Raw genomic sequence first — 27,568 nt, forward strand, 5'->3', positions numbered from 1 at the left:
TCTTTTCTTAATTAATTCTATGAATTAGATTTTCTAGGAATTAGATAGACCTATGAATCAGATAACGAGATAGTGGGCACGTGCCTTCTGTGTCACCAGGGAGAAAACTTTATGCTTAAATCACTTGGGCTGTTTTCTGGTCTGTAACAGGCATAGTGATCATTTTGGCTGTTTTGTCCACTAATTACTCAGTATTGTAAATCTATTTCTAATTTTCAATTCTGTCCTTGTAATTTAACAAAGTTTTGTTTTTTTCATTTGAAATTTAGTATTTTTCTCTCAGCATCACAAGATACAAGAAAGCCTACAGTGTTAAGTATACTGAGAACTAATGTTTTGGCATTATTCTCATTGTCCAGTGCCTGTTTTGGCAGCTACTGCACTAGATCAGAGGCATTCAGTGTCCAAAAAGTTCACCATACTTACCGTCTCCCTTTCTTTATTATGTGCGTGTCCTGATTTGATACTGTTGTCTGTCATAAGTTGCTAGAAGTTTAAAACACACAATTAAGTTTCACAGGAGAGAGAATTCAGTGGTTTGGAACCTGAGAATGATGAGGCTGTTTACTGGGCTGCTACCACAGACTATTAACAGGAAATCCATGTTATATTCATCTTTCGTTTGTACTCACATGAAGAGGAAATCTGAGAAGAATCAAGGAGAAATACACATAGACAACAACAAAATTAAGTATTCAAGTATTCAAGTGCAAATGTGCACAGCATGGAGAATCCTTTAAAAATCAGAATATTTTTGGAAGACGTAATAAGAAAATATATGGATCAAAGCCAATGGGACTACTGTTTCAAATGCTGATGATCAGTGTTAGGAAGTACAATCCAATCATTAATTGCTAGTATAAAATTAAATCTAGGCTGCGTTTGTTCTGAAGAAAACTATTCAGTTACTCTTCTTTCAGTGAGCCTAAAAAAGATGTGGCTGGATCAGCAGTATTGAACCTGTGCCCTTTCCAACCTAGTCCGCAGAAGTTTATTTTCTGATGTATCCTCCTGAAAATGCTGACTAAGCTGGAGTGTGTTTTGGTCTTTGGTTTAATGGTCTTCTTACTCATGAGTCACCTCAGTGCTGTCTGAATTCCCCAGTATTACAGAAAGATCTGTGCTTACCTATGCTTGTGTAGGACTGAAATGACGGTTTGTGTTTGATGCCTTTAGGCTCAGGACCTTTGAGAAAATGTAAAAAGAAGTGACTCAGCTGATACTGGCACAAGAACTGTTTTATGCTTAGTAACTCTGATTCATGACTTAGTTACTGACATGTATTTTCCATTATTTAAGGGCCAAAAATTTGAGCTGGAAAAATGCTAGGAAGTACTTTTTGGATCTCTGGTAGTAGAAGTGGTGGCAGCTTTCATAAAATCTCAGTTAAAATTATTTACCTCTTATTACCGTGTTTCTCCTTTATCGATCTGCTTATAACTCACATGCTCACAGTTACATACATGCATATGAGGCCCTCCCAAATGCAACTGACTCTCAGTTGTAGAGATCTAAGTTTCCATAAAGTCCCTGCTTGTGCTTATCAGCTGTTCCATCATTTGTATTTGATTCATAGATAGTAATTATATTTGCATTTTTGGCAAGGAGAGAAAATGCAGCTGTGAAACAGTGTATTTTTCTTCTTACAATTTCCATTCTTGGAAAAAGCTGGAAATGTGTAACTAAGAAAAGATGTTTGTAAAGTCATCAAAACTTAAAATCTTGTCCAACAGCTTCTCCACCTCAGAAATGCATTCTTCCCTGTGTCGACATGATGGCCTTACGACTTGTTTGCTAATATTCTGCATTTGCAACTGTCACAATTATTTATTTCAACAGTAAAACATAACTTCTTACATATGCCTTCAGATGGGTGGGAAGCATGTGTTTTTACTTTCTAGATGACCAAAAATCAATTAATGTCTTAACCAGTCATTATTTTTTTACTGTTTGCTGATATAAGAAATGGGAGGTCCAGTATGGTTTCTCTAACTGAAGGGAAAACATTGTAACCCTTTTATCATTAAGATGGTCAGCTGCAGCTACATTAAAACACTCCATCGGGATTTTGTTTTGCTTTAACAAAAGGATCTTTGACTCAAACATTCTTGTAGTAATCGCTAAAACTGTACAAAGCCATGAACATTCTGTAAAGATATGCCTGTGTTTCTAAGTTGCAGTCATATTTTTATGCTTAAGTTTATTAGTGAAAAATGCATTGGCATTTCACTTGTGCTACTTCATTCACACATTAGAGAGGCCTGATAGAAATAATGTCAGTCTCTATTATCTTCACTTTTAGCACACAGAGAAAAAAAAATCAAAGAATATATTGTACCTGCCTGCTTAATTGTCTGTCCTTTTTAATAGACCATCTTTCTCATGGAAAGGCAGATTATAGTGTGCCAGCAGAGAGCCACGTCTGGAAGGAAGAAATAAAAAAAAAAAAAAAAAAAAAAGTAGGAGAGGAAAATATGTATGTCAAGATTTCATTAAGACAGAACTGCCGGGTTCCCAGGAGAAGGTGCTTGCTGAGGTGCTGGCACGAGGCTGTGCAGCAGGCTGTGCCAAGCACAGATTTGGCCACTGTCAGGTTGATCTTCTTTAAACCTCAGTAATGCTTAATCTGCTGCAATAATTACTACTGTTTTTGTTGTTGTTGTTGTTGTTTTAATTCCATCATTCCTCTGGGGAAAAAAAAAAAAAAAAAGATTATCTCATTTCACCTGAAATTTCATAATAATCTCACAGAAGTTTAGCATATTAAGGCTTTCCTTCACATTCTTCCTGTTCTTTCAAATGTTTCCTGTGAGAAAAGCAGCAATACACACATTTCTGCCCCAAATCAACTTTTGATAGGTTCTTAAAAAGCAGTGTTTCTGATATTTCCATGGCCCTGCTACTCCCAGTAGAACTAATTTTAGCCCTTACAAAATTTATTTCTTGCTACTAGATCTCATAGCACTTCAAAAAGTATCCATTTTGCAGGTAGGGAAATGGAAGCACAGAAGGGGATAAAGTGATTCACTCAGGATGACTCATCCGCGCCAGAACTGTTTTGTGTATCCTATTATCTTCCTTCAGTCCTGCAGAAGAAAAGAATGAACAAAGAATTTCCTGGTAGCTTATAGAGGAAAACAGTAGTGTCCCTCTCTCCCTCAGATGCCTGGAGGGCTCCGCATCTGTTTAAAGTTTCTCCTTAAGAACTGAAGACTTTGTAAACTCTGCTCCAGAATCACAGTCGTGGTGACTGATTGTGCATGTACGATTGTGTCTGCTGTGGAGGGTACAGCACCATATGTGTGATGGGTTCATCAGGGCTCTGGGCATGTAAATCAAGTTTAGCTGAAAGGCACTGCTTGAGAGGCATCTTGTATTTGGCAAAATTGTTGATTATTCTGGGAACAGGGTGAAATAACTAGCTTGCAGTACAGTAAACTATAGCTGGAAATGCAGCTTTTTCCCAAAGAAGCAATGTTATGCTCTCATGTTTTTAGTTTTGTCCACTGTGGCAAGGAGCTGACATTTCTCCTTCTCTAGCTGCTAGGTTGCACATTTTGTAATGTTTCCAGAGTAATATGATCACCTCCTTGGCACCAGCAATTATGGCATGCCCTGTCCCAACCTTAGTAATGACGTTGATATCAAGAAAATAGGCTCTTGAAATCTAGTTGCCAAGCAGATTTTTGCACAAAGTGAAATGAATCATTCAGAATTTTTCCTGAAAGATTGAAGTAACTTAATGCAAAAGATGCTCCTGATTTACTTTGTTTTTATTTTCTGTTTGTGAATGGTTGGAGTTTTAATCACTTTATCCCAAGACATTCTGTAGTTTATTCATTATGATTTGATGAAATTTAGTAATGCTTTTCACACACAACCGTTTGGTGCCAGGGAAGGCTTGAGTCACATGAGGATGAGGAAAGGCAACATGCTTTTCCTGACAGAGAATGGCAGCAGCAGAAGCAGTTCCAGCAGGGAAGATGGTTGATGGATGAGCACATCAGAAAGCAATCAGTCTGCTCCCCTCCCAGATTCTTAATGTGAACTGGAGCACAGAGTTCAGTCTCTGAAATTGGCTTGTGTTTACAGATAACTTTATAATTGATGGGAAAAGCCTGAATTGTCTTTGAATGTAGTCATAGTTCTACAGATAAATATTTCTGTATGTGGCGGGCTGATCTGTAAATTTTAGATAGACATTGCTTTCTGGGGAGAATGCTATATTTTATTTTGCAATGTACAGTGATTTTTTAACAGCTTAATGTCACTCACATTTATTAAAAAGTGAGGTTTTTCAGTTCCTGTTTCAATCCACTACATCAAATCTGCTCCCAGGTTGGTTTAATATTAGAAAAAAAATGCCTTATTTCATGTAGAGCTTGCAAGAAGATATTTTTATTACCACATTCCTCAAAAGAGAGACATTCTAAGCTGCACGTGCGGCATCAGGAAGACTAGCAGCTAGTGCTTTGTTTAATCTTGCTCCAAGTTAATTTGAGAATTGTTCTTCAGAATTTGTAGGCTTCTGCTCATCTAGGTATTTTAGCAAATTAGAGTTGCTTAACATGTCGTAATTTTACACCTTGTAACACGTTTATATTTTGTTAACAGCTAACGCATTCTATTATTAGCATTTGCTTTCTGATTCCAACAATCATGTGCGCAGTAGGGATCTTACAGTAAGTATAATTTTATTGACAGTATAGTAGCAGCATAGGTTTAAGTGACAACATATTATAATGTTAGTTAATCATAAAGAGATTATGGATGAGATGTTCTAATGATCTTGAAGTCTGTAAAAGATAAGATCATTCAAATATGTCTTGTAACCACAAGACACATTCATCTAAGTACTAGCCTTTAGAAATCAAATCTGCAGCACTGCATTTAAAGTCTGAATGCTTTGGTAGTCCAATAGAATAGCTTTTGATAATCTACAGGAAGCTGGAGAAGAAAACTTGTGAAAAACAATGGCAAAGTCAAGAGTGTAAAGATTAACCACATGAGGAAGCATATCTCTAACTGCACAAGTATGAACACAATAGCTTCATATACAGTTCGTTATGGTCAAAAATCAAGCAAAAGAGAAGGAAATTTCAATATTAGAATTGTTTTAGGAACCTTTGTTTAGTTGTGTTGAGCATAAATATGCTGATGAAAACTTAAATTTTAAACTTTCATTGTAGTTTTACTTCTCTGAGTGCACAGAATGAATGCAACTCAATCACAGAATTGTTTGAGTTGGAAGAAGACTTTAAAGGTTATCAAATCCAACTCCCCTGCAATGAACAGGGCCATCCACTGCTAGATCAGGTTGCTCAGAGTGGTCCAACCTGACTTCGAATCTCTCCAAGGACGGAGTATCCACCACCTCTCTTGGCAACCTGTTCCAGCACCTCACCACCCTTATTGCAAAAAAATTCCATTCAGTTTGAAACCATTTCACCTTGTACTACTGTAACAGATCCTGCTAAAGAGCCTGTCCCCTTCTTTCTTATACCCCCCCTCTGGATACTGAAAGGCCACTATTAGGTCTACCCAGAGCCTTCTCTTCTCCAGGCTGAACAGCCCCATCTCTCTCAGCCTGCTTGTAGGAGAAGTGTTCCATCCCTTGGATCATTTTTGTGGCCCTCCTCTGGACGCACTCCAACAGGTCCATGTCCTTCCTGTACTGAGGACTCCACATCTGGACGCAGTACTCCAGGTGAGGTTACCCCAGCACAGAGTAGAGGGGCAGGATCACTTCTCTCACCTTGCTGGCCATGCTTCTTTAGATGCAGCCCAGGATCCAGTTGGCTTTCTGGGCTGTGAGGACGCATCGCTGGCTCACGTACTGCTTCCTATCCACCAGTACCCCCACATCTTTTTTGGTAGGGCTGTGCTGTGCTGTCTTTTCCTCCCCCAGCTTGTATTGGTAGTGAGGGTTTTTGTGACTCAGGTGCAAGACCTTGCACTTAGATTTGTTGAACCTCATGAGCCTGTCTAGGTCTCTCTGGATGGCATCCTGTCTCTCAGGTGTGTCAACCTCAACACACAACTTGGTGTCACCCACAAACTTGTTGAGGGTGCACTCAATCCCACTTCTGATGTCACTGATGAAGATGTTACAGACCATTGGTCCCAGTACTGACTCCTGAGAGACACCGCTTATCCCTGATCTATGTTCAGACATTGAGCCATTGATCACCACTTTCTGAGTTTTGTCTTACAACTAGTTCCTTGTCCATTGATCAGTCCACACATCAAATCCATATCATTCCAATGTGGAGACAAGGATGTGATGAGGTACCATGTCACAGGCCTTACTGAAGTCCAGACAGTGGTTCTCCCCTTGTCCATTAAGGCAATCATTGAAGGCCTCTATTTGGGTAAGGCAGGACTTGCCTTTGGTGGAGCCAAGCTGGTCACCCCATATGAGCTCCTTCTGTTCCACATACTTCCAGGAGGATCTGTACCATGATCTTCCCCAGCACAGAGGTGAGCCCTGTAATACAGGCGGACCTCTTAAGTAAAAATATTAGGCATTACAATAACGTAATACATGATTAAAATAATATAATAAAAATGAAGAAAAAATTACCAAAAATGATACGTTATTGTAAATTATAATTTGTTTTGGACTAGTGATGTAAATTATTTTTCTGGCTTCTTAGGTGAATTTACTCAAGGTCTATCATCACTATCTAAAGGCCTAATAATATACAGTATGAGCACATACACTCAAGATATGCCTTGGCATCCTTCCACCTCAATCTCCTGACCTTTTTGTTTCCTTTAAAGGTTGTTGCTTGTATGTGGCAGAACTGCAGTTAGGATTTCAGAGCCCAAATCATGAAGTGGACCTTGATAGTTGTAGGAGTGTAGGGATTTGGCAACAATTAATAATTTAACAAATTTGTTAAACTAAATAAACTGTACAAAACAGGCAAACAAAAGAAGCCCATCCCACAAATAAACTACCAGTATGTAGAGAAGGGAAGTAAAAAGGCATCCAATTATTCAATTAAAAAAAAAAAAATAAATTACAGAGCTCAGAAACTCTTAATACCTTCTGGTTTTAAGCTAGAAGAAATATATGCTATGATTTAAGTGGCAATTGCTGCTAATGTATTCTGACAAGAGTTCTTGTACAGGTAGAATTCATATTTAATTTATTGCCAACATTATTTTATTGCAAATAGAAGAATTTTAGAGCAATGTGAAAAAGATTGTTGCTTGTCAAGTAAAATGATACCTCCTTTTTATAGAGTTTCATTGGAATGTAGAGCAACAATTTCTTAACTGTAAAAAGACAACTGCAGTTTTTCTTATTGTGTCCATTACTGTCTACTCTTCTCTGAAGATGGCCTCGTGTTCTTGTAGATGTCTATGAGTGCACATCACAATGGTTAAATATATATATATATATATCTTCTGTGTTCCAGGTGCAGGTCCTGTATACATATATGCAAGAGTGAAGAACAGCTAGTTTCTCCTGTCAGCTTCTGACTAGAGTACTCTTTTCCAAAGATTTCTGACACAAGGCACAGGGTAGATGTAACCATATCTTCTGTAACCACACTGACTTTTTGTTGTTGTTATGGCTATATATGAAGGCTTCATGGAATTTTTTTCAGGAAGCTTCCCATCCCATGGCAGTGTTAGGCCTGGGGAAATATCTGATTCCTCTATTCTGTATGCTTTCAGCAATACTGTAGGATATTGATTTAAATATTTCTTTTTCCTGAGGAATTGGCTCTTCTTTTCAATGTGCTTGCTTCATCACATGATTAACTGAGAACATAAAAACAATTTGGCTGTTTCTGACAATCCAACTGACATCCAACTGAATTCATTAAAAGAGAGAGCTGAACTCTTTCAGTGAATTGGATTTTCCTTCTGTAGCAATCCATTTCTGATGTACATTCATGTTATATTACAGGTTTCCTGAAAGAAGGGCTTTCCACTAATACCTTAGGGTAGCTACATGTTAGGATTAGTCAGTAAGCTTGATGGTTGGTTACATGTTTTTATAAATTGCTGGGTAAATGTTCTGAAATGTTCTGAGGTTTGATTCCAATGCACTTAAAATAAAAGAATATTAATACCAATGGAAATTCCTAATCCACAATTAGGAATTACTAGATAGAAAAATCATACAAAGCAACTTAAAAGTTTAGAAGCCCTACAGAGATTCCCAGATATCTTGAAAAATAAGTTTGCATATTGTTTCTCCCACGTTTTTTTTTTTATTTTGCATTCTTGTTATACTGCGATAAGCCAAATATTTCAGCTTCAAAGGGGCATCAAAACATCAAATCTATGTAACAGTATCTGGAACCTGTGATTCATTTCTGTTTGTTAGATTAATACGAAGATGTTGATTTGCAAGGACCAAGTGCAGAGAATAAAGAATGCCAAGTAAAGGGTGATCATCTTTGAGGAAAGAATAAAAGAAATAATAAAAAAGAGTCCTAGTATTGGGAAGTAGAAGATTAATTTAAGAACTTCAGCAAAGCCTCCACAGGCTTGTGTGCCAAATACTCAGAGCACTGATGTTTCATTCAGAATTGCAAGGTGATGAAAAATATACTTTGAATTCAGTATCATGACACTGTTCAAAGCAAAATCCCCCAAAATAAGGAATAGATATCACAGGAAGCTTCTTGCTTGGAAACTTCATATCAAAACATGCAGCAGTTTGTTTGAGAGGCTGGCTACATTTCCTAATCCTCTTGCTTGAAAATCTTGAGACGGAAGCTCAGACAGATATTTGAAGTTCCCTTGCGAACATGTTTGAAAAGAGTAATTCTTATAAATCTTTTTATTTCAGTTTTGACTTCCTACATGTTTTCTTTTTGCCCATTCTTTGGACTTTTAATACTAGTATTAAGCCTTTCTTCTCTCTGAACTTAATGTCCTCAACAGGTATGCTTAGAACAAAAGCCAAATTACACTGCTGTAAGGAAATTTCATGAAACAGCATATTTTCTTCTTTTGCCTGTAGTCTTGATGCTGGAAAATCTATCCACAGCATATCTAAAAATGGAGTTAATCATAGAGCTCACTCACTGAATAGTTTAACTGGAAACCCAAAGCCACAAGTGGGCAGTTGGCTTGAATTCTCAAATCTACAGTGGTAAAAGAAAATTCAGATGTAGGTCATATGTTCCTTTTATTATCATTTGCTTACAACTCACTGAACATACAAACCAACAATGGCAGCAGGTTTTGTTAACTTTGATACAGGGAAAATAAAAATACCAGTTACATCATATATAAAAGATTTTTTTCTCCAAATTTGGAGTGATGACAGGATACTTCTTCTTGACTGTCCGTATAAATATTTCTCTTTCTTTTCTTCCCCTTTCCCCCCCCATTTCCTTCAAGTCTTCAGCTCTTGTTAGATGTGGAGGAGGAGACGGAAAAGAAAGTAGGAAGAGAAAACCAGATGTGGTCTGTCCTGCATCACTACATAGACACTGTCAGTCAGGAAACATTTTGAAAGGTCTTAGGGAATTAATGTAAAAAATGAACTTCAGCCCTGCAACTCAATTATATAAATACACTGATTTGTTTTTACTTACTTTTTTTCTTTTTCTTTCCTGATGCTGCAAATTAATCTTTTAAACATTTGCAGTCTAGTTAGAACCTATAACAAGGGCTGATTACTGGCAACTTGTCGTATTTTGATAAAGGAAATGCTTCTTTTTCCTCATTATTAAATTCTGGAAAACTATTTCTGGCAACAAGGGAGAAACCCCAGTCAGCTGCTGTATCAAATTAATAATTAGCTTATTAATAAGAATTTTTTTTAAATGTCCAAGAGAAATCATAAAATCATAATCAAAGTGTTTGTCTGCTCTAGTTAATTAATGTGATGTGTGTCTAAAATCCATATTTAACAAAGAAATTTAACAATAATTTGGTGTATTAGCAAATCATAGGACAGTTTTACAGTTGGATTTACTGAACTCAGTGAATGTGGTTTGTTTTAAGCTGAAACAGAATTTAACTGCCTAAAATACATAAAAGAGAATGCAGTTCTTATATTGTCTTCAGATAACTTCTGTTCCAGAGGAAGAACTGTTAGTCTTCATTTATTCCTTGCACATTCCTCTTCATTTATTTCTCTCTGACTGAGAGCTTGGAATCAGTGCCTGTTTTACTCAAAATGCTTTCTGGTAACTTTGTTTCAAGAAACTTTGTGCATTTTTTAAAGAATTGTGTCACAATTGTTGGTTTGATTTTCACAGTAGCTGATACTGTCTGCTAAAATAACCTATAATTAATGCAGAATAAGACAATCACATTTAAGAACAAAACTGCTCTGCTTTGATTTGAGATGCATAAATCTTCACAATACATAATAATTAATATACACAAGGCCTAATAACACACCCTACCTGTCATATCCCTTCTTACGGAGCCTTGCCCTACCCTGGACTTTCATACTGATCTCTGAGAAATAGGTGCTTGTGGTCTTCCTTTACAGCCATTCCCTGAGAGGGCCATCCAGGTGAGATGCCCACCTGGCATCTATGCCAACTTTTCTCAGCTCAAGCATTCCAAGGGGCAAGTTAGGATTTTGCATTTCAGTGGATCATCTGATCTTTCCATTACTCTACTGTCTACTGGCTGTCTCCTCTATGTGTGAGCCCCTCGCCTGGGGCACGAGCTGTAAATAGCTTGCTCTTTTCTTGGAGATGTAAATAAAGTTTTACTACTTTGGTTTTGCTCTAAAGGAGGCCATATCCAAAGAAGGTTGCTCCAGGGGATATCTTCAGTGAATTACTGCTTTTAAGGAAAATACATGCAATCAGTCTGATGGTGGGATTATTGCTTCCAAGTGGAAATACAGGACAGGACAGGAATTCTAGACATTGAGATGAGTGTGTAGATAACTGGGCAGGTAAAAGGTTGGAAAGATTGCTCAGAGCTAGGACAATGGACTCCCATAATAGGAGACAAATTTAACTTCTTCAGGTCTTGTTTCATCCTGTAATGGTTAAAGATGGCCTTAAAAGATAAGGTGTTCCTGTAGGATCAGCTAATTTCTCTTCCTCTCCATAGCTTTCAAGGCACAAGAGGCTGAATGTAGTGAGAATACCTCACTTACTAGGGGAACATCAGGAATGCAACTAACACTCGTACAAAGTCTCCTAAATTCTTAATTTTGATGTGGGGTCTTTCTTTTACTATTGCTAACCTCTCTACAAAAACAAACAAAAGAGAAGGGCAGTATTAAGATTTTCTTTTCATCCTTTTCATCCATCTTGTATGCATTCAATATGATGCTATTACTCCTTATGTAATGATGAATAATATTTTGGATGTAAGTTTTCTCCTTCCTTCATTTTAGCAACTTGCAGAGAATAGCAGAGAAGTTATTCATGAATTTGGAAGAAAGTCTGCAAGGGATTCTTTGACAGTGTAAGGAAGTTGTGCAGTTGCTCACACTGAAACAGTGCTGCTGAGATTTATGATCTTGAATCTGTCCATAGATTCCCAGGATATCTGAAGCAAATCATCAGTCATCTATCTCCCTGAAGATAGCGTGTGATGTTAGCACTTCTTGTCCTATTAGGAGCATGGGGAAGGTCAGCCATGAAAGTTTACAAGTCGCTGAAGAGAGTTCACCACCTTTATCCCCTTCTCTGACAGAACCTGGAACAATATACTATGGGCAAGGTGTGCAAACACAGTGAATAGCCAAAAAAGGAAGAAAACCTGATCTTCCATCTCATGCCATGTTTGCTGTCACTGAACACTGGATAAGAGAGTCTTTGAGGATAAACAGTATTCAGTAATGTCATAACAGATTTAGTCAAAATGTGCATGTGGAACTTGCTGAATTAGCACTGTTTTTAGTAGCTTTCACATCTCTGTAGTTGCAGGAAAGCTCTTTGAACACAGAAATTTCTGTGAGGATTCCGTGCTAGATGCTCCTGTCAGAAAACTGCTGCTCAGCTTTACATAAGTGATGCAGAATGCTTGGCGCTGTCTGCAGATCCATGTTACCTTTAAATGGGCACATTAATGGGTCTGTGAAAAGGTGGCAAAACAGTTCTAGTACCCTCAATAACAACTTCCATGATCCTTCCTTTTTTAAGAGCTTTCTCTACCAAAAAGTGCAAGGAGGCAGAGGATAACTAACAAAAGAAACATTTGGTTTATCACTGGTTGTGCACTTTTTTCATTCACAACATATTCTCACTGCAGTTTAAAACTTTACAGGAACAGAAAGGTAAGTATGAAGCAACGACATTCGACTTTCTGCAGCTCCTGCCCAGGCTAGACAGCTCTAGCCTAGAGAGTCTAGAGAGTCTGTCCCATTCTCTATCTTAGTCTTTTTTTTTAAATCTTTTTTTAGGTGCATCTAGACAGAAAACAACTTGTTCTCAAAGTCTTGAGTTCCCCATTCTGATTCTCTCTTCACTTGATGCAGTGTGATCAGTGTCTCCATTTCTTGCAAAAGAGGCTCAAGATTCAGAGAAGGAAACATTTTATTTTCAATGTACTAAAGCATTTTTCATTTAGATTTCTGTAACCCTTTATGTCCAAAAGTACTAGCACATCTTAGTAAGTTAAAGACACTTAACTACAGTAGCATTTTGGAAACTTTTTATACAGACACATTTTTGGCACACCAGTGCTATATTCACATTCATTCTTTTGCTGTAGCGTGGAATGTTTCTTTTTATTATAGGTATTTACGTAAAAGATACCTTCGTTGAGCCAGATCCTAGCTAATATATCTGGATTCTTTACTTTTGACACCCATCTAGTGGACACAATAGAGTATCACAGAATTCCTACCACAACAGCTATGTGCACATCTTGCACACACAGTTACCTGGTGGTGCAAGCAATGGGGCCTCTCACTGCCAACCAACTGTGATTTTGTAGAACTGACTTCTCATCTTTTTATGGTCAATATTTAATAACCTGACAGTGAAGTCATTCATGGAAGCTTGGCCTTAGTTTTTGACTGAAAAAAAAAAAAAAAAAAAAAAGGGAATATTCATATTGTGTCACAAAAGGTGGATGAAAACCAAATCTGCAAATAAAACTGCATGTTACTATAATCCAGTGAAATCCAACCTTTTATGTGTTTGAATAATTAAGTCTACCATGAAGAAAATTAACTTAATAGACGTTCATTTTTTAGCATTTTCCTGCTGAGCCAGAGTCATGTTTACCTTCATTTACACCACCCTTAAGCTTTTATTTCAGATTTTCTAGACAAGCCTATATATGTGTATGTTTGAAATAATACTGTCTTTCAGTAGTTTTGCTAAGCACAGGATAAATAACCACCTTCTTTTTTATACAAAATTGCATGCAATGTCTACCATTTTGTCCTTAGCAGAAGAAAATATGCAGACTGTGTGTTTAGGAGTTTGTGTTTCTTTACATCTGTTAGAAGAAAATAATGTTATTATTTTGGCAATTAAGTAAGTGTCATGATTTTGAGCTCTTAAATGTTCCAAAACCTTCATTGGCATTGTATTTTTTCTGCTCTTGAAATACTCAGGAAATCAAAAGAAATCAGTATCTTTATCAACGTCTTTATCAGTATCAGAGTTAGTATTACTAGTCAGTAGTAGTAGTCAGGCTAGTGGTAATGGTAATATGGACATCAATGTGTGGTCATACAAGCTGCAAAGGATATCTTACCTTTTTTATTTCTTTTTGTTACTGTTTTACCATTCATGCTATCTTGTACTTTCATCTTATATAACAACAGTCGTAGTAGTATTCATACTGACTTGCCCTTTGAAATATTTTTTCACTGATTTTTTTTTTTTTTTTTGGTGAGTAGATCTCACAGTGATCAAAACCACAAAGAACAGGGAAAATGAAACAAAAAAAGGAACTTTGCGTTATCCAGAATCTCAGCAAACTGGTGGCAGAACTCTCGTTCACTGTCATGCAGATTATGTTTTCTTTTGGTTTGAAATCAATAATATTATGTAATGATAGTATATTAGAAGACACAGAAGTACTTTGGCATAATTAAAAGAAACCAAATTTGGGAAAGTGTATATGTGTTAGTGTTAACTGCTAGTGAATTTGTTAGAAATGTCTGCTGAAGTTGATTTGTTTAATAATCTGTATTTATAACCTGTATTGGTTTATTACAGTGTTTTTTTTTTTTTTACTGCTGATTTATTATATGCTGTGATTACCGCCTGAAAAATACCTGTTTAATGCCTGTTAGTAGCTGTTTCTTAATAACTTTTCGGAAAAAAAATTGCTTTCTGAGGCAATATATAGGCAGTGTAGATTTATTTGATTAGTTCATTCAGCACGCAAAAAGGCTGGAGGAGTGCTGTCACTTCAGTGAAATATTACCACTGCTGACAAGGCAGCCTCAGGTCAGTGGTAGATAACAGCAAGAAGCAAGCTAGTGCAGAGAGTAGCTTGTACCTGCTGTGACATGAGCCAGGCTGAAGTCTAATCAACAGCTGATATGTACCAACTATTTTCTCTTCAACTGCCCTTAGACATGATTGAAAACAGTGGGTTATCCTTAATATAAACACTCTTTTCAAAAGTTCTATATTTAGAATTGTTTGTTAGATTCTAAAGCTTACTGGCACTTAAAAAGTTATGTGATAGGTCCCTTTGCTCATCATTCCTGTGCGCTTTAATAGCATTACTTGAGTTCCTGTTACTGTGCTTAGAATTTGTAAACCAAGGTCATACACACCTTTTCTCACATGCTTTAAAACTAAAATTTATCTTCAGTTTTAGAGATGCAAACAAGAGAAACAGAAATCCTTCTACTTCTGGCCTATTGGAATGTGCTCCATTTTAACATCACAAAATCTTGCTAATCAGTCATTCATGACTTCCAAGACTCCATACTGCAACAACATGATATCTAGAAACTAACCTATATCCTCCAAAAAGACTCTTGTCTGGTACCAAATACAGCTATCACACTGCTAAACAGCATGGGTTACCATGAATGCATCACCCAGCACTGCTTACCCTGCACTGGTTTCTAATTAATTAAGTCCTTTTCAAGGTCTTTGTACTGATTTTCAGAGCCCTTTGTGGAATTGTCTCTGTCTTTTTTTTTGTGTCTCTCATGACAGCAGTGCTCCCTTGGAACTACCAAACAATAACTAGAAGTACTAGATTGAAACTGCAGAGTTCAAAGGTGTAAGACAAGAATGGCCTCAAGTAGTCATTTTGTTTGGCAGTGATCACAGAGCTCATTTATTCAATCCAATTGTAAAATACTATCTCCCTCTAATGCGTGCAAATACACATTATTCATGCTTGATTTATTGAGAAAAGACAAAATACATTCTTGAAGTACTTGAGCAGTAATGAAGTATGAGGAATGGGTACTCCATAACAAAAAGAACACCTGCTTCACTCCACTGGGAATTGGAGTAATGAGGGTCAAGCTCCGGTGAGATGGGGCCTTAAGAAGAGAACTGTGTCATATTCCTGATGTAGAGAGCTCATAAGTAGTCAGCATACAGAGAAGTATATAAGCTCCTGTATTGCTAATAGTGGTTTGTTTTTTTCCACTATCAAATTTAGTTTCCTTCAGACTTATTTTTTGGTTATGAGCCATTGTACACCATATTTCTTGTGTACCCTGTTTTTGTGTTAGCAGTGAAATTGATCAGATCATGATTTCTCCAATGAATGAGAAGCAAATCTGCCTACTGATAAATTTGCCAGGAGAGTGTTCATTACTTTCAAAACTCCTATGCTGATGGCACAAATCTTTTTATCCTTTCTTTTTACAGTTTCGATGTGGACAATGGTACATCATCAGGACGAAGTCCCTTGGATCCCATGACGAGCCCTGGATCAGGGCTAATTCTTCAGGCAAATTTTGTCCACAGTCAACGTAGGGAGTCTTTCCTTTACCGGTCAGACAGTGACTATGATCTCTCTCCGAAGTCTATGTCGAGGAACTCCTCCATTGCCAGTGATATGTAAGTACATTTTTAGCACTTATTTTGGGCTATAATCGTGTTAACATCTTTCCAGCCACAAGAAATGTTTAAAATTCAAAGAGAATGATCAGTTGTGTTACTGACGTCATGGATATTTAGATAATTATTTCATTATTTATGCTTTATTTGTTTCTGCAGTATTTTGAAAGTAAGGTTATCATGAAGATGTACTTGATGTGCTTATGCACTGTACTAACTTTGGCAGAATACTGAAGGCAACCAGTACTGATTTTCACAACACTAAAGAGAACTGTAATATCTTGATTGTTAAGATTTTTTCAACTCAAGCTGTACAAACTCTATTTCTGCTTCAAAATATTCTTCTTTTTTTTTTTTTTCCCCCATTTATTTAGAGTAGGTATTTGTAAGCTTTTAGATATAAGATTTATTACTTGTCATAGAGTCACAGAATGATTTGGGTTGGAAAGGACCTACAAACCATCCAGTTCCAGCCCCTTGCCATGGGCAGGAATACCTTCCAGTAGACCAGGTTGCCCAAGATCCTATCCAGCCTGTTCTTGAAAACCTGCAGGGATGATCATGCACAACTTTTCTGGACAGCTTCTTCCAGCACCTCTCGACTCTCATAGTGAAAAAATTTCTTCCTTATAACTAATCTATATCTACCCTCTTTTAGTTTAAAACTATTACCCTTTCTCTTATCACTACAATACTCAATAAAGAGTCCCTCCTCATCTTTCTTGTAGGCCCCCTTTAAATACTGAAAGATCACAACAACATCTCCCCAGAATTTTCTCTTCTCCAGACTGAATTCCCTTGGCCTGTCTTCATAGGAGTGGTGCTTCAGCCCTCTGATCATCTTTTGTCGCCCTCTTCTGGAAACACTCTTAATGTGTTCCATGTCTCCTTTCTGAGGGAGGACCTAGAGCTGAGTGCAGTACTCCAGATGGAGTTTCATGAGCATGGACTAGGGAGGAAGATCACTCCCCTTTACCAGTTAGCTAGATTTCTTTTACAATAGTATAGGATAGAATTACAGAATATATTCTGATTTAGAAGGAATTCACAAGGATCATTAAGTCCAACTTGTTGCTCCACACAGGACCATCCAAAAATTCAAACCATATTAATAAAATCAGAATGTCTTGAGTTAGGTGGGGCATCAGCCACCTTGCTAGGAAGCCTAATCCATTGTTTGACCAACTTCACAGAAAAAAAATTTCCCAGTGCCCAGTCTAAAACTCCTCCAGCATCTTTGTGCATCATGTGATCAGTGCCCAGCCACAAAGCCCTGATCCTCCCTCTGCTTCCCCTCCTCAGGATGCTGCAGGGAGCAGTGAAGTCACCTCTCCACCTCCTCTTCTCCAGACTGGACCACCCAACTGCCCTCATCCTCTTCTTACAGGACATGCTTTCCAACCCTCTGCCAACTGTGTTGCCTCCTCTGGACACATTCAAGAACCTTAACACTCTTTTATATTGTACACAGTATTTAAGATGGGGCTGCATCAATGCTAAATATAGCAGGAGAATCTCTTATTTTGCCAGTCTGGTTGTGCTGTGTAAATGCATCCCAAAGAGCATAGTTTTGGCTTATGCTTACCTGCGGGCACCAACACTCCTAGGTCCCTTCCTGCTGCACTGCTCTCCAGCACTTGTGTCCCATCTGTGCCTAAATCTTACATTGCTCTGTGCCAGGTGCAGCATTATCCTTAGCTGAGGTTCTTGCTGCTGCAGCTGAGAGCGGGGTTGGTCTCTACTCATTGGTGACAGGTGACAGGACGAGGGGAAATGGCCTCAAGTTGTACCAGGGGAGGTTTAGGTTGGATTCTTTACAGAAAGGATTGTTAAGCACTGGAATAGGCTCCCCAGGCAGGTGGTTGAGTCACCATCCCTGGATGTGTTTAAAAACCTTTTCTGGACGTGGTGCTCAGGGACATGATTTAGTGGTGGGTTGTTAGAGCTAGGGTAGTGTGATTAGGTCATGGTTGGACTTGATGATCTTGAAGGTCTTTCCCAACCTGAGCAATTCTATGATTCTATGATTCTATAATTGCTCAGTGCTCCAGTGTCTCTAGAACCAGGACAAGGTTGACTTTCTGGGTTGCAAATGAGCACTGCTGGTTCATACTAACTTTTGCATCTAGCAGTGCTCCCAAGTCCTTTTCCACATAGTTGCCAGCCTGTACTTACACAGCTTGTATTCACGTTTGAAACTGCTCCAACCAAGGTGCAGGACTCTGCACTTGGTCATGTTGAACTTCATGAGGCTCACAAAGGCTGAGCTCTCAAGCCTGTCCAGGTCTCTCTTGATGGTATCCATTCCTTCCAGTGTGTTGATCACACCACACAGCTTGTGTTGCTATCAAACTTGCTGAGGATGCATTCAGTCCCACTGTCCATGTAAATGACAGAGATGTTAAACAGCATTTGTCCCAGTACTGACCCTGGAGGCTCACCACTAGTCACTAGTCTCCACGTGGACATAGAGCTGTTGACCACAGCATTTGAAATGTGACCATCCAGCCAGTTCCATTCATGAAATTCATTCTTTCCAGCTTAGTGAAAAGAACGTTGTACGAGATGTATCAAATATTTTGTCCTGATCCAGGTTGAAAAATTAATAAATTCAAGAGATGCAAAGGAGAAGATCTTTGGAAAGTTATTCTGTCCTCTTACTGAAGTAGACTGTGTTATGTGTCTTCTGTTAAAGACTCATAATTTGCAAATATGTGTAGATGCCAGATTGGATGGGTAGTGGAAGTTAAATGTTTGTAATACACTGAAAACATGTTCAATATCTATCTTCTGTCACCTGAAAATTATAGAAATTAAGAATTTTTGTTCATTTGTTTGCTTAATCTTCTACAAATTTCACTGCCAAATAGGTGTTTATGGCTCAATTATAAACTGCTAAAATAAAGGACCATTCTTATAAGAGTTTCCTAGTGAACAAGGATGTAGAAAGCATTAAAAATCCAGCATTAATATAGAAAAAAAACCAATAAACATCCTCTTAAAAAATATCAGCAGCACTAGTATGCACAACAAAGGAAATTGGTTTTCATAATGAGTGAAATTTCATGTGATACTTCACTCACAATCATTATAATTGGAGATTCCTATTCTCACCTTAGATTTTGTTTTTAGAAGTGTTAATTAGACCATCTATTTATAACTTTCTTCCTAAGTAAGTGTCAAGATGAACAAAGCTCATGCCTTTGTTTTGGTTTAAGTTGTTTAAGGTACATTACCAATTAAATATAGTAGATTGAAGTACTTTTAAGCTTTTTTCCCAGTGTGACCAATTTTGACTGAGACCTGTCCATGCCCTGTTGTCTTATAATTAACAAAAAAAAGTTTTCAGTTTGTAAATGGAGACCGTCATCAAGCAGACCTTTTTCTGACATGTAACATTTCTTACAGATATGCTAAAGTTAAGTTTTTGGTGCTGCACTCTTGTAAGGATACCATTTAGGAAGTTTTTTACATTCAGGCGGGCAATCCAGGTCATTGCCTTGCTTAGATGAGTCATTTCAATTAAGAATTCAATTAGTGTTCCATCCTTGCACTCATAATCCTCTTCTACATTTCCTAGAATTCTGGGTAATATTTCAGCACATGAAAATAAATTGAATTAAAAAATTAATTACTGAAACACTGAGCACACTTTCTTCTTTGGCTATTTGTATCTATTCTTGACCCTTTGTGGGGTCAGGACCCTGAACTTTGGAAGAGCGAACTTTAAGCTGTTCAATGGATTGTTGGCCAAGATCCCCTGAGATGCTGTCCTTAAAGACAAAGATGTTGAGGAGAGCTGGCTACTCTTCAAGGATGCCTTTCTGAGAGCACAAGAGCTCTCCATCCCTCTGAATAAGAAAGCAGGTAGAGGAGATAGGAAACCAGCATGGCTCAGCAAGGACCTACTGGGCACGCTGAGGCCAAAAAAAGGTGCATACAAATTCTGGAAACAAGAGTGTGTCACCTGGGAAGAATACAGGGATGCTGTCTGGACTTGCAGATGTGGGATCTGGAAAGCCAAGGCGCAGACAGAATTAAACTTGGCAAGGGACATGCAAAACAATAGGAAGACCTTCTACAGGTACATTGGCTAGAAGAGGCAGGTCAAAGCGAGTGTACCTCCTTTGGTAAATGTAAAAGGAGAACTGGCTTCAAAGGACGAAGAGAAGGCTGAGGTACTGAATGAGTTCTTTGCCTCGGTCTTCACTGGTGGCCAGGATTCAAATATTTCTCATGTCCCTGAGCCCTGCATCCCTAAACCTCTAGGTGGGGACTGGGCAGTAAATCCCTCCCCGCACTGTAAGGGCAGAGCAAGTTTGAGGCAGCCTCATGAGACTCAATGCGTACAAGTCTATGGGGCCGGACGGCATGCGTTCCAGGGTTCTGAAGGAGCTGGCTGAGGTGGTTGCCCAGCTGCTCTCCATCCTATTTGAAAGGTCATGGCTGTCAGGTGAGGTCCTGGATGACTGGAGGAAGGGTCACGTCACTCCCATATATAAGAATGGGAGCAAGGGGGACCTGGAGAACTATAGGCCAATGAGTCTCACCTCTGTGCCTGAGAAGATTATGGAACATATCCTCCTGGACAGCATACTTGATCACATGAGGAATGAGTATGTGATCCGAGACAGCCAGCATGGCCTCACCAGGGGAAGGTCATGCTTAACCAATCTGGCGGCCTTCTATGATGGAGTGACAGCATTGGTGGACAACAGGAAGGCGACCGATGTCATTTATTGGACTCGAGCAAGGCCTTTGACATGGTCCCCCACCACATCTTTATCTCCAAATTGGAGGGATGTGGATTTGATGGGTGGACCACTCCATGGATAAGAAACTGGTTGAAGACAGAGGATAGTGATTAATGGTTCTGTGTCGAGGTGAAGACCGGTAACGAGCGGCGTCCCCCAGGGGTCTGCCTTGGGACCGGTGCTCTTTAACATCTTTATCAATGACACTGATGAGAGAATCGAGTGCACCCTCAGCAAGTTTGCTAAAGACACCTGAGTGGTGCAGTTGACATGGTTGAAGGAAGGGATGCCATTCAGAGGGACCTCGAGAGGCTAGAAAGGTGGGCCTGGGTGAACCTGATGAGGTTCAACACGGCAAAGTGCAGAGTTTTGCACTTGGGCCGGAGGAATCCCAGGCATCCATACAGACTGGAAGGAGCGGTCTGTGAGAGCAGCCCTGTGAAGAAGGACCTGGGGGTCTTGATAGATGAAAAACTTAACAGGAGCCAGCAGTGTGCCCTTGTGGCTTGGAAAGCAAAAGGTATCCTGGGCTCCATCAAAAGAGGGGTGGCCATCAGGGACAGGGAGGTGACTGTCCCCCTCTACTCTGCTCTTGTGAGGCCCCGTCTGAAATATTGCATCCAAGTGTGGAGCCCCCAGTACAAAAAAGACAGGGAACTGTTGGAGAGGGTCCAGAGGAGGGCCACGAAGATGATCAGGGGACTGGAGCACCTCCCCTATGAGGACAGGCTGAAGGAGCTGGGCTTGTTCAGCCTGGAGAAAAGAAGGCTGCGGGGTGACCTCATTGCAGCATTTCAAATACCTAAAAAGGTTGGTGGCCCTGCCTGTGGCAGGGGTCTTGGAGATCCATGATCCTTGAGGTCCCTTCTAACCCAGGCTATTCTGTGATTCTGTGATTCTTTCTGTCAACAATTTATCATAATGCATCAGCATTTTAGATGTATTGGAACTCACATCTGAATAGATTTCCACACTCTCCTGCCACAGAAAAACTGTTGTGCTAAGGCTAATACTTCTGCAGTTGTTTAGGAAATGTAATATGCAACTAGTTTTAACCATAATTATAGGTTAATCAAGTATCAGTAAGGCAAAAAATAATGAGTCCAATTGTATCACAGAAATTAACTAAAGGAAAAATAATAAATACAAGAGTAAAAAATTCAAAAGAATAAAATAGTGAAGAAAATATAAAGAAAAAAGAGAATTAAAATAGCCAGCTCTGGTTCCGAACTTTCCTAAATAAGGTAAAGACTAAAAGATTTTTCAGGGGAAGTGCCACACCAACATTCAGGTCACTCACGATTTCTGTTTTGCATCAGTATGTGTATTGAATGTTAAGTATTGCATATTTGTTATGCATGGGAAAGATATATTACAAAACATAGACATCATTCAGTTAATGCAGGTGAATTAATTGTACATAGTAGTTTAACCTGGAATCCTCTAATTCTTCAGTGTTTGCATTATCAGCCTCAATGCATCGCTTTATGAAGGAAAACAAAACAAAAGGCATGGAAGGGATGTAACACAAAGTTTTCTGTTATTTCCAGTACTCAGACAACTTTTACAGCAGTAAATATCGCTTAAGGTGAAACAGAAGAAAACTTCATGATTTTAGTCAAATATGGAATGTTACAGTCAAAACCAGCCAGAGGATGGCAGTGTTAAAGCACTAAATTCATTATTCTGCCACTATTTATTATTTGCAGTGATGTGGCAGCTCTGAACTGCAGCCAAGAAATGGAACCCAACTGTCCTCTGTTCTTTGAAAACCCAAGGCAAAATACTGTCCTCTGACACAAATGACTTAAAATAAAAACATAAGATGATTGTCAGGAGACTAACACAGTCAGCTAGTATTCTCAGGAAAAAGGTACAGAACGATCCATTTTCCCAACGTAGTTAACCTCACATAGCAACCAGAGGGAGTTCATTCGGTGAGCTGAGATGGAAAATCACAGAAACAACAGCAAAGAATGGGAAGATTGAGTTTTTTGAGTTTTATTTTTTTGAATTTTAGAGAGACTAAAATATATTTTGTACTGAGAAGCTAGACTAGTTGAGGAAAAGAACAAAAGACAGGATCAGTGCAAGGCAGCTCATATGATAATGTTAAGGGGTCTGAATTGTGGTATTTTTTTAAATTATCTCTTGGAACAAATAGTACAATAGAGAAAAAGGAGATGATGTGAGAAGATTAGCAAAAGCCCTTCAGGGCTGTAAACTGGAAAGGCAGGTGGTTTAGACTGGAAGATACAAGGTCCAAGGCAGAAGAGTGAAGGTTCCTTGAGAAGCCTATCTGTGGGATTGCTAGCAGAGAAAGGGGGATATGCAGAAAAAGTGAATGTATGTGTGAGCCAATATAAAGAGAAAGATAGTAAAAAATGGAAAAAAAATTTAAAAGCCCCTAATTTCAAAGTTATAGTACACTGGAGGAAAAAAAAAAATGATGAAGAAGAAGAAAAAAGAAAAGAAAAGAAAAGAAAAGAAAAGAAAAGAAAAGAAAAGAAAAGAAAAGAAAAGAAAAGAAAAGAAAAGAAAAGAAAAGAAAAGAAAAGAAAAGAAAAGAAAAGAAAAGAAAAGAAAAGAAAAGAAAAGAAAAGAAGAAAGAAAAGAAAAGAGAAAGAAAAGAAAAGAAAAGAAAAGAAAAGAGAAAGAAAAAAACAGAAGCAAGCTGAAAGATGAATGAAATCATCAATATTGTATTAGAAGAATTTTCTCATTTACATTCAAAGACATTGCTGAAGCAGGGAGCCTTCAATGTGGATGCCTTGTAGCAGTGGCCTAATCTGTTAATACTCACCTACACAAAACTTGAAAATATAGTAAGAGGAGGCAATGGTTAATACTTTATATGCTTTCCTCACTAAGGGATTGCTGTCCTGATTAATGGTGCATATGATCTAATTTGTAGAGAATCTCCATTTTAGCAAAACCTAGGTCTCTAATGAGATGGAAAAAAATGGATTATTTAATGAAATCATTAGCACTGTCATAAACTCTGGAAAGAAATCAACAATCACTGGCTAAGGCAGAACTCATGTTTTAACCAAGGACTTGGCCAGCTGAACTTCATTGAGTAAAACATTAGCTGGTGTGGGGATTTTTGAAGAATCCCGTAGCGAGGATCAGCACTGTTTCTTTGATCACGTTCCAAGCTCTAACTATCATAGTTACACGAAATTCGCTAATTTCCATTCAGCCACCAGAAAATGAGGGAGCATGGTCTGTAGTGAACTGCAGGTCCATTGGCATAGAGGTCTGTTCAGTGGCCAAATGGCCACCAGTACATCAATTTCCTGAGCTGTACAGCCTAATTCTCTTCAGAAGTACTGTAGATAGTACTGGACTACATCAAAAGCAGCCCACTACATCAGAGATGGGCATCAGTGGTATGACAGCAGAGACTGAACATTCCTGTCAATATTCTGTTACATTTGGTTGCTGTGAGACAGATGGCAGGGGAGGGGCAGTCTGACAAAGTAGCATCTGACATGGAAGATGGATGAAGCAAAGGTGTGTCAGTGAATTTCTCCAGAAGGAGAAAACAGCACCCACTGACATTCATCAGCACTTGCTGAATGTTGATGGAGACCAAACAGTGGATGTGAGCACAGTGAGACAGTGGGCGGTGTGTTTCAGTAGAAGTGACAGCGCGACATGAAAGACGTACCATGTTGTGGACAGCCATTCACAGCTGTAACACCATGAAATGAAGACATTCTCAAGCAGCTTACCCATGTGAATCGTCAGATTACAACCAGAAAACTGTATGGAACTGAATATCAGCTTCAGTATATTGGAAATGATGGTGGCAGTGTTGAAATATTACAAAGTATGTGCCAGCTGGGTCCCAAAGATGCTCAAAAGCAATTGGAAGAACACTGTAGGCAAGTTTGTCAGATCTACTAAACCAATGCAAGGCTGAAGATGACAGTTTCCTGGATCACATCCATTAAAGGTGACAAGACTTGGCATCACCACTCTGAGCTGAAATCAAAACAGCAGTCCATGGTGTGACAGTATGTGAATTCCTCAACAACAGCCCTCAGAGTGTAAAGTGATGTGCACTAACTTTTTGGATAGGAAAGTAGTGATACTTCTGGATTTCTTGGAATTCAGATAAACTCTGATCACTTCATCACAGTGCTGATGGAGCTGAAGGTTCCAGTCTCAAGCCAGAAAAGAAGGCCTTTTCTTCCAGGTTTCATATCAGTTTGAAGATTATGGAGCACAATGCCAGTCTTGGCCAGACTGTCCTACCACATCCACCATATAGTCCAGATTTGGCACCTTTTAACTTCCATCTGTTTGGATCAGTGAAAGATTCTATGGACAACAGTTTTCTAGCAACAGCACTGTCAGAGCAGCCATGAAACAGTGGATCACCTCTGCTGATGCATATTTTTATGAGTCTAGAATGCAGACTCTTGTTCGTCACTGGTGAAAATACATAGCTTGTGGTCGTGACTGTGCTGAAAAATAGTTTTTTGCAGCTGACAATTTGCTTTATCAAAATCGTTGTGTTCTTCATATTAGTGATAGTTTCCTTGGAAATAAACAGGAAGCATTGCTTTTGGAGCAGCATACACAGTTCTGCTGCTGCTCTCCCTGATAAAAGAAGTATAAAGATGTAATTTACACCAAAATTTGTTTTCCCTCTATGTACCATATAATACTGCCTCCTAGAGGACATGCTGCTCTGTAGACTACATTATAATATATGTGTTGGTAAATCTTTGCTCCCTGTCTACAAAATATAAATATATTGAAACAACAACAACAACAACAATACCACTCTTTGAAAAAGCAAACCCACACATGGACTACTTTGAGACAGAGGGATCTGATGAAAAATATTTCATCAATGATGACATACTGTCTGAAAAACATGACATACAGGGATCGATTTTGTTTAGTCAGGGTGGATTATCCCTGTCCTCAGTATCTAGAGAAATAGTTGTGCGATTTTTAATTTGTGTGGGTATTACTTTCCAAAATGAAGCCAAAATAATCTGTAACTTTCCAAAGAATGAAGATTAACAGAATTATTCTGGCTGCAGAAATTATCTTAAATACAGAGAAATTCCAGGATAGGGTGTTCCCTTATTTGTCAATGACTAGCAGGTCTGGTCCTGACCTGAAACTGTAAATGGTCTGAAATATCCCTTTAATTGGCACATGGAACAATTGAGGTAAATTTGCACACACATTTCCCAGTCTGTTTAGTTTTTTAAACTTCATTGTATTCAGTTTGGAACAGATTCATAAAGGGAAAGCACTTAAAATAATGGAAGACAAATATGGCCAACCTAGACAGTTACTGATGTTCACTGAAGACTTTAATGTGACATTAACATCATGAAATGAGGATATATATTTTCTTCAGTAACAAGAAGCCAAATTACCAGTGATACATCTTAGTCTTCTGTTTCTGAGCCAACACAGCTTAGATTTATTAATAAATTCTGTGAGTGTGCATCTGAAGTTAAGGAGAAAAATATCCTTTTCCCTGAAAAGTGATCTGCATTAAGTTCTTTCTAACATTTTAAGAGGGCAGGAAAAAAAACACATTGCTACTGAACAGTTTAGGTGCACCTGAAGTGAATTAATGAGACATAATTGCCTTTCTTGATAAGTTGCTGTGGAATATCGTACAGTTTATCTAGTTCTCTTTTTCTCAATTTGTGAAATAAACTTGCAGATGAACTAAAAAGAGACAGTCAGACTTTCTCTAAAAACTCTGCTACAGTTAAGTATTTTCAATTCAATTTCAGCTTAGAAATAATTCTTAATGAAAAACTGTAGTGTGCTGCTTTGGTTATCAATTTATCCATTCAGAAGGCCACAGGGAAAACAGGCTAATATTTTGCTTCTTTGGGAGTTTTTATTCTTTAATTTGAATAATTAATTTGAATAAAATCTTCAGATTTCAGCTTGAACTAAGTAATTAGTACTTTTTTTTTTTTTTTTTTTTTTTAAATTTTTTAATAATTGTAGAAAATATTTTGAAAAAAGACCACTGTGTTCTTTCCAGTGGCTTGGAATGTTTTGCAAATACAATCCAAAAAAAAAGGAACTTAGCAATACTCCATTTTCTCCATTTTCTTAAAATAAGTTTGAACTAGATTAGGGTATTGATTATGTTGTACGCAAAACCAGAATATTTTTGCATTGAAAAAGCATCTTTTGATATCCATTTTTATATAGTAGATTCTCAGATGTTCTAATATGCCTTTATGTACTTGTTGCATAGGATTTTTATTTTTGTTGATGAAATGAAATTTGATTCTATTGAGTATTCACACAAAACAGATTCATTATTGGGTTTATGCCTGAATTCCTGAACACTGGAATCTCATCCAAATAGAACTCCTAGCTATAAAATACATCACTTACACTACAAAAACTTTGGAAATACTGGATGTTTGAAACAACATGGCACATTGCTTACTGCTCCTGCACTAAACAAAGCTATCTGAATTGCTAAACATCTTCAGTCAAAGATGGCTGTTATTAGAATCATGATACAAAAAACAATTCTTGGCTCAGATTTCAGCTAAATCGTAGCAGTGTTCATCTCATTGCTTGCTGCACAGATGTACTGCTACAATGGATGGGATGTGTACACAAACCTACTTGCAACACTGAAGGATGGCAGCAGCATGGAGAAAAGGCTCTTTATAAAGAAGGATTTCAGTATTTTTGAGGAAGCCTCTTAAACCACTTCTCCATCTCATGCATGGGCTGAATTTCTTTCACAACCCAGATCATTAGTTCATATTTCATCCCTAAGGCACACACAGCTCCCTGTATGCTTGCAGTGATGCTCATGTTGTGTTAACCATGTAGTTTGATCTCTGA

General features: G+C 38.3%; 1 protein-coding gene across 4 annotated transcripts in view; it reads left to right on the forward strand.

The window, feature by feature from the left end:
- The window catches only part of PDE4D (phosphodiesterase 4D), a 390,407-nt gene that overhangs the window by 249,277 nt on the left and 113,562 nt on the right, over positions 1-27,568 (forward strand). For all 4 annotated transcript variants that reach the window (XM_090132456.1, XM_031605459.2, XM_090132458.1 and 1 more), the window contains exon 2: positions 15,759-15,950. In XM_090132456.1, the coding sequence (XP_089988582.1) occupies positions 15,759-15,950 (192 nt within the window). The remainder of the gene's footprint in view (positions 1-15,758; positions 15,951-27,568) is intronic.

This window comes from Phasianus colchicus, chromosome Z, assembly GCF_987193195.1.
Source record: "Phasianus colchicus chromosome Z, bPhaCol1.hap1.1, whole genome shotgun sequence".
NCBI classification, from domain to species: domain Eukaryota; kingdom Metazoa; phylum Chordata; class Aves; order Galliformes; family Phasianidae; genus Phasianus; species Phasianus colchicus.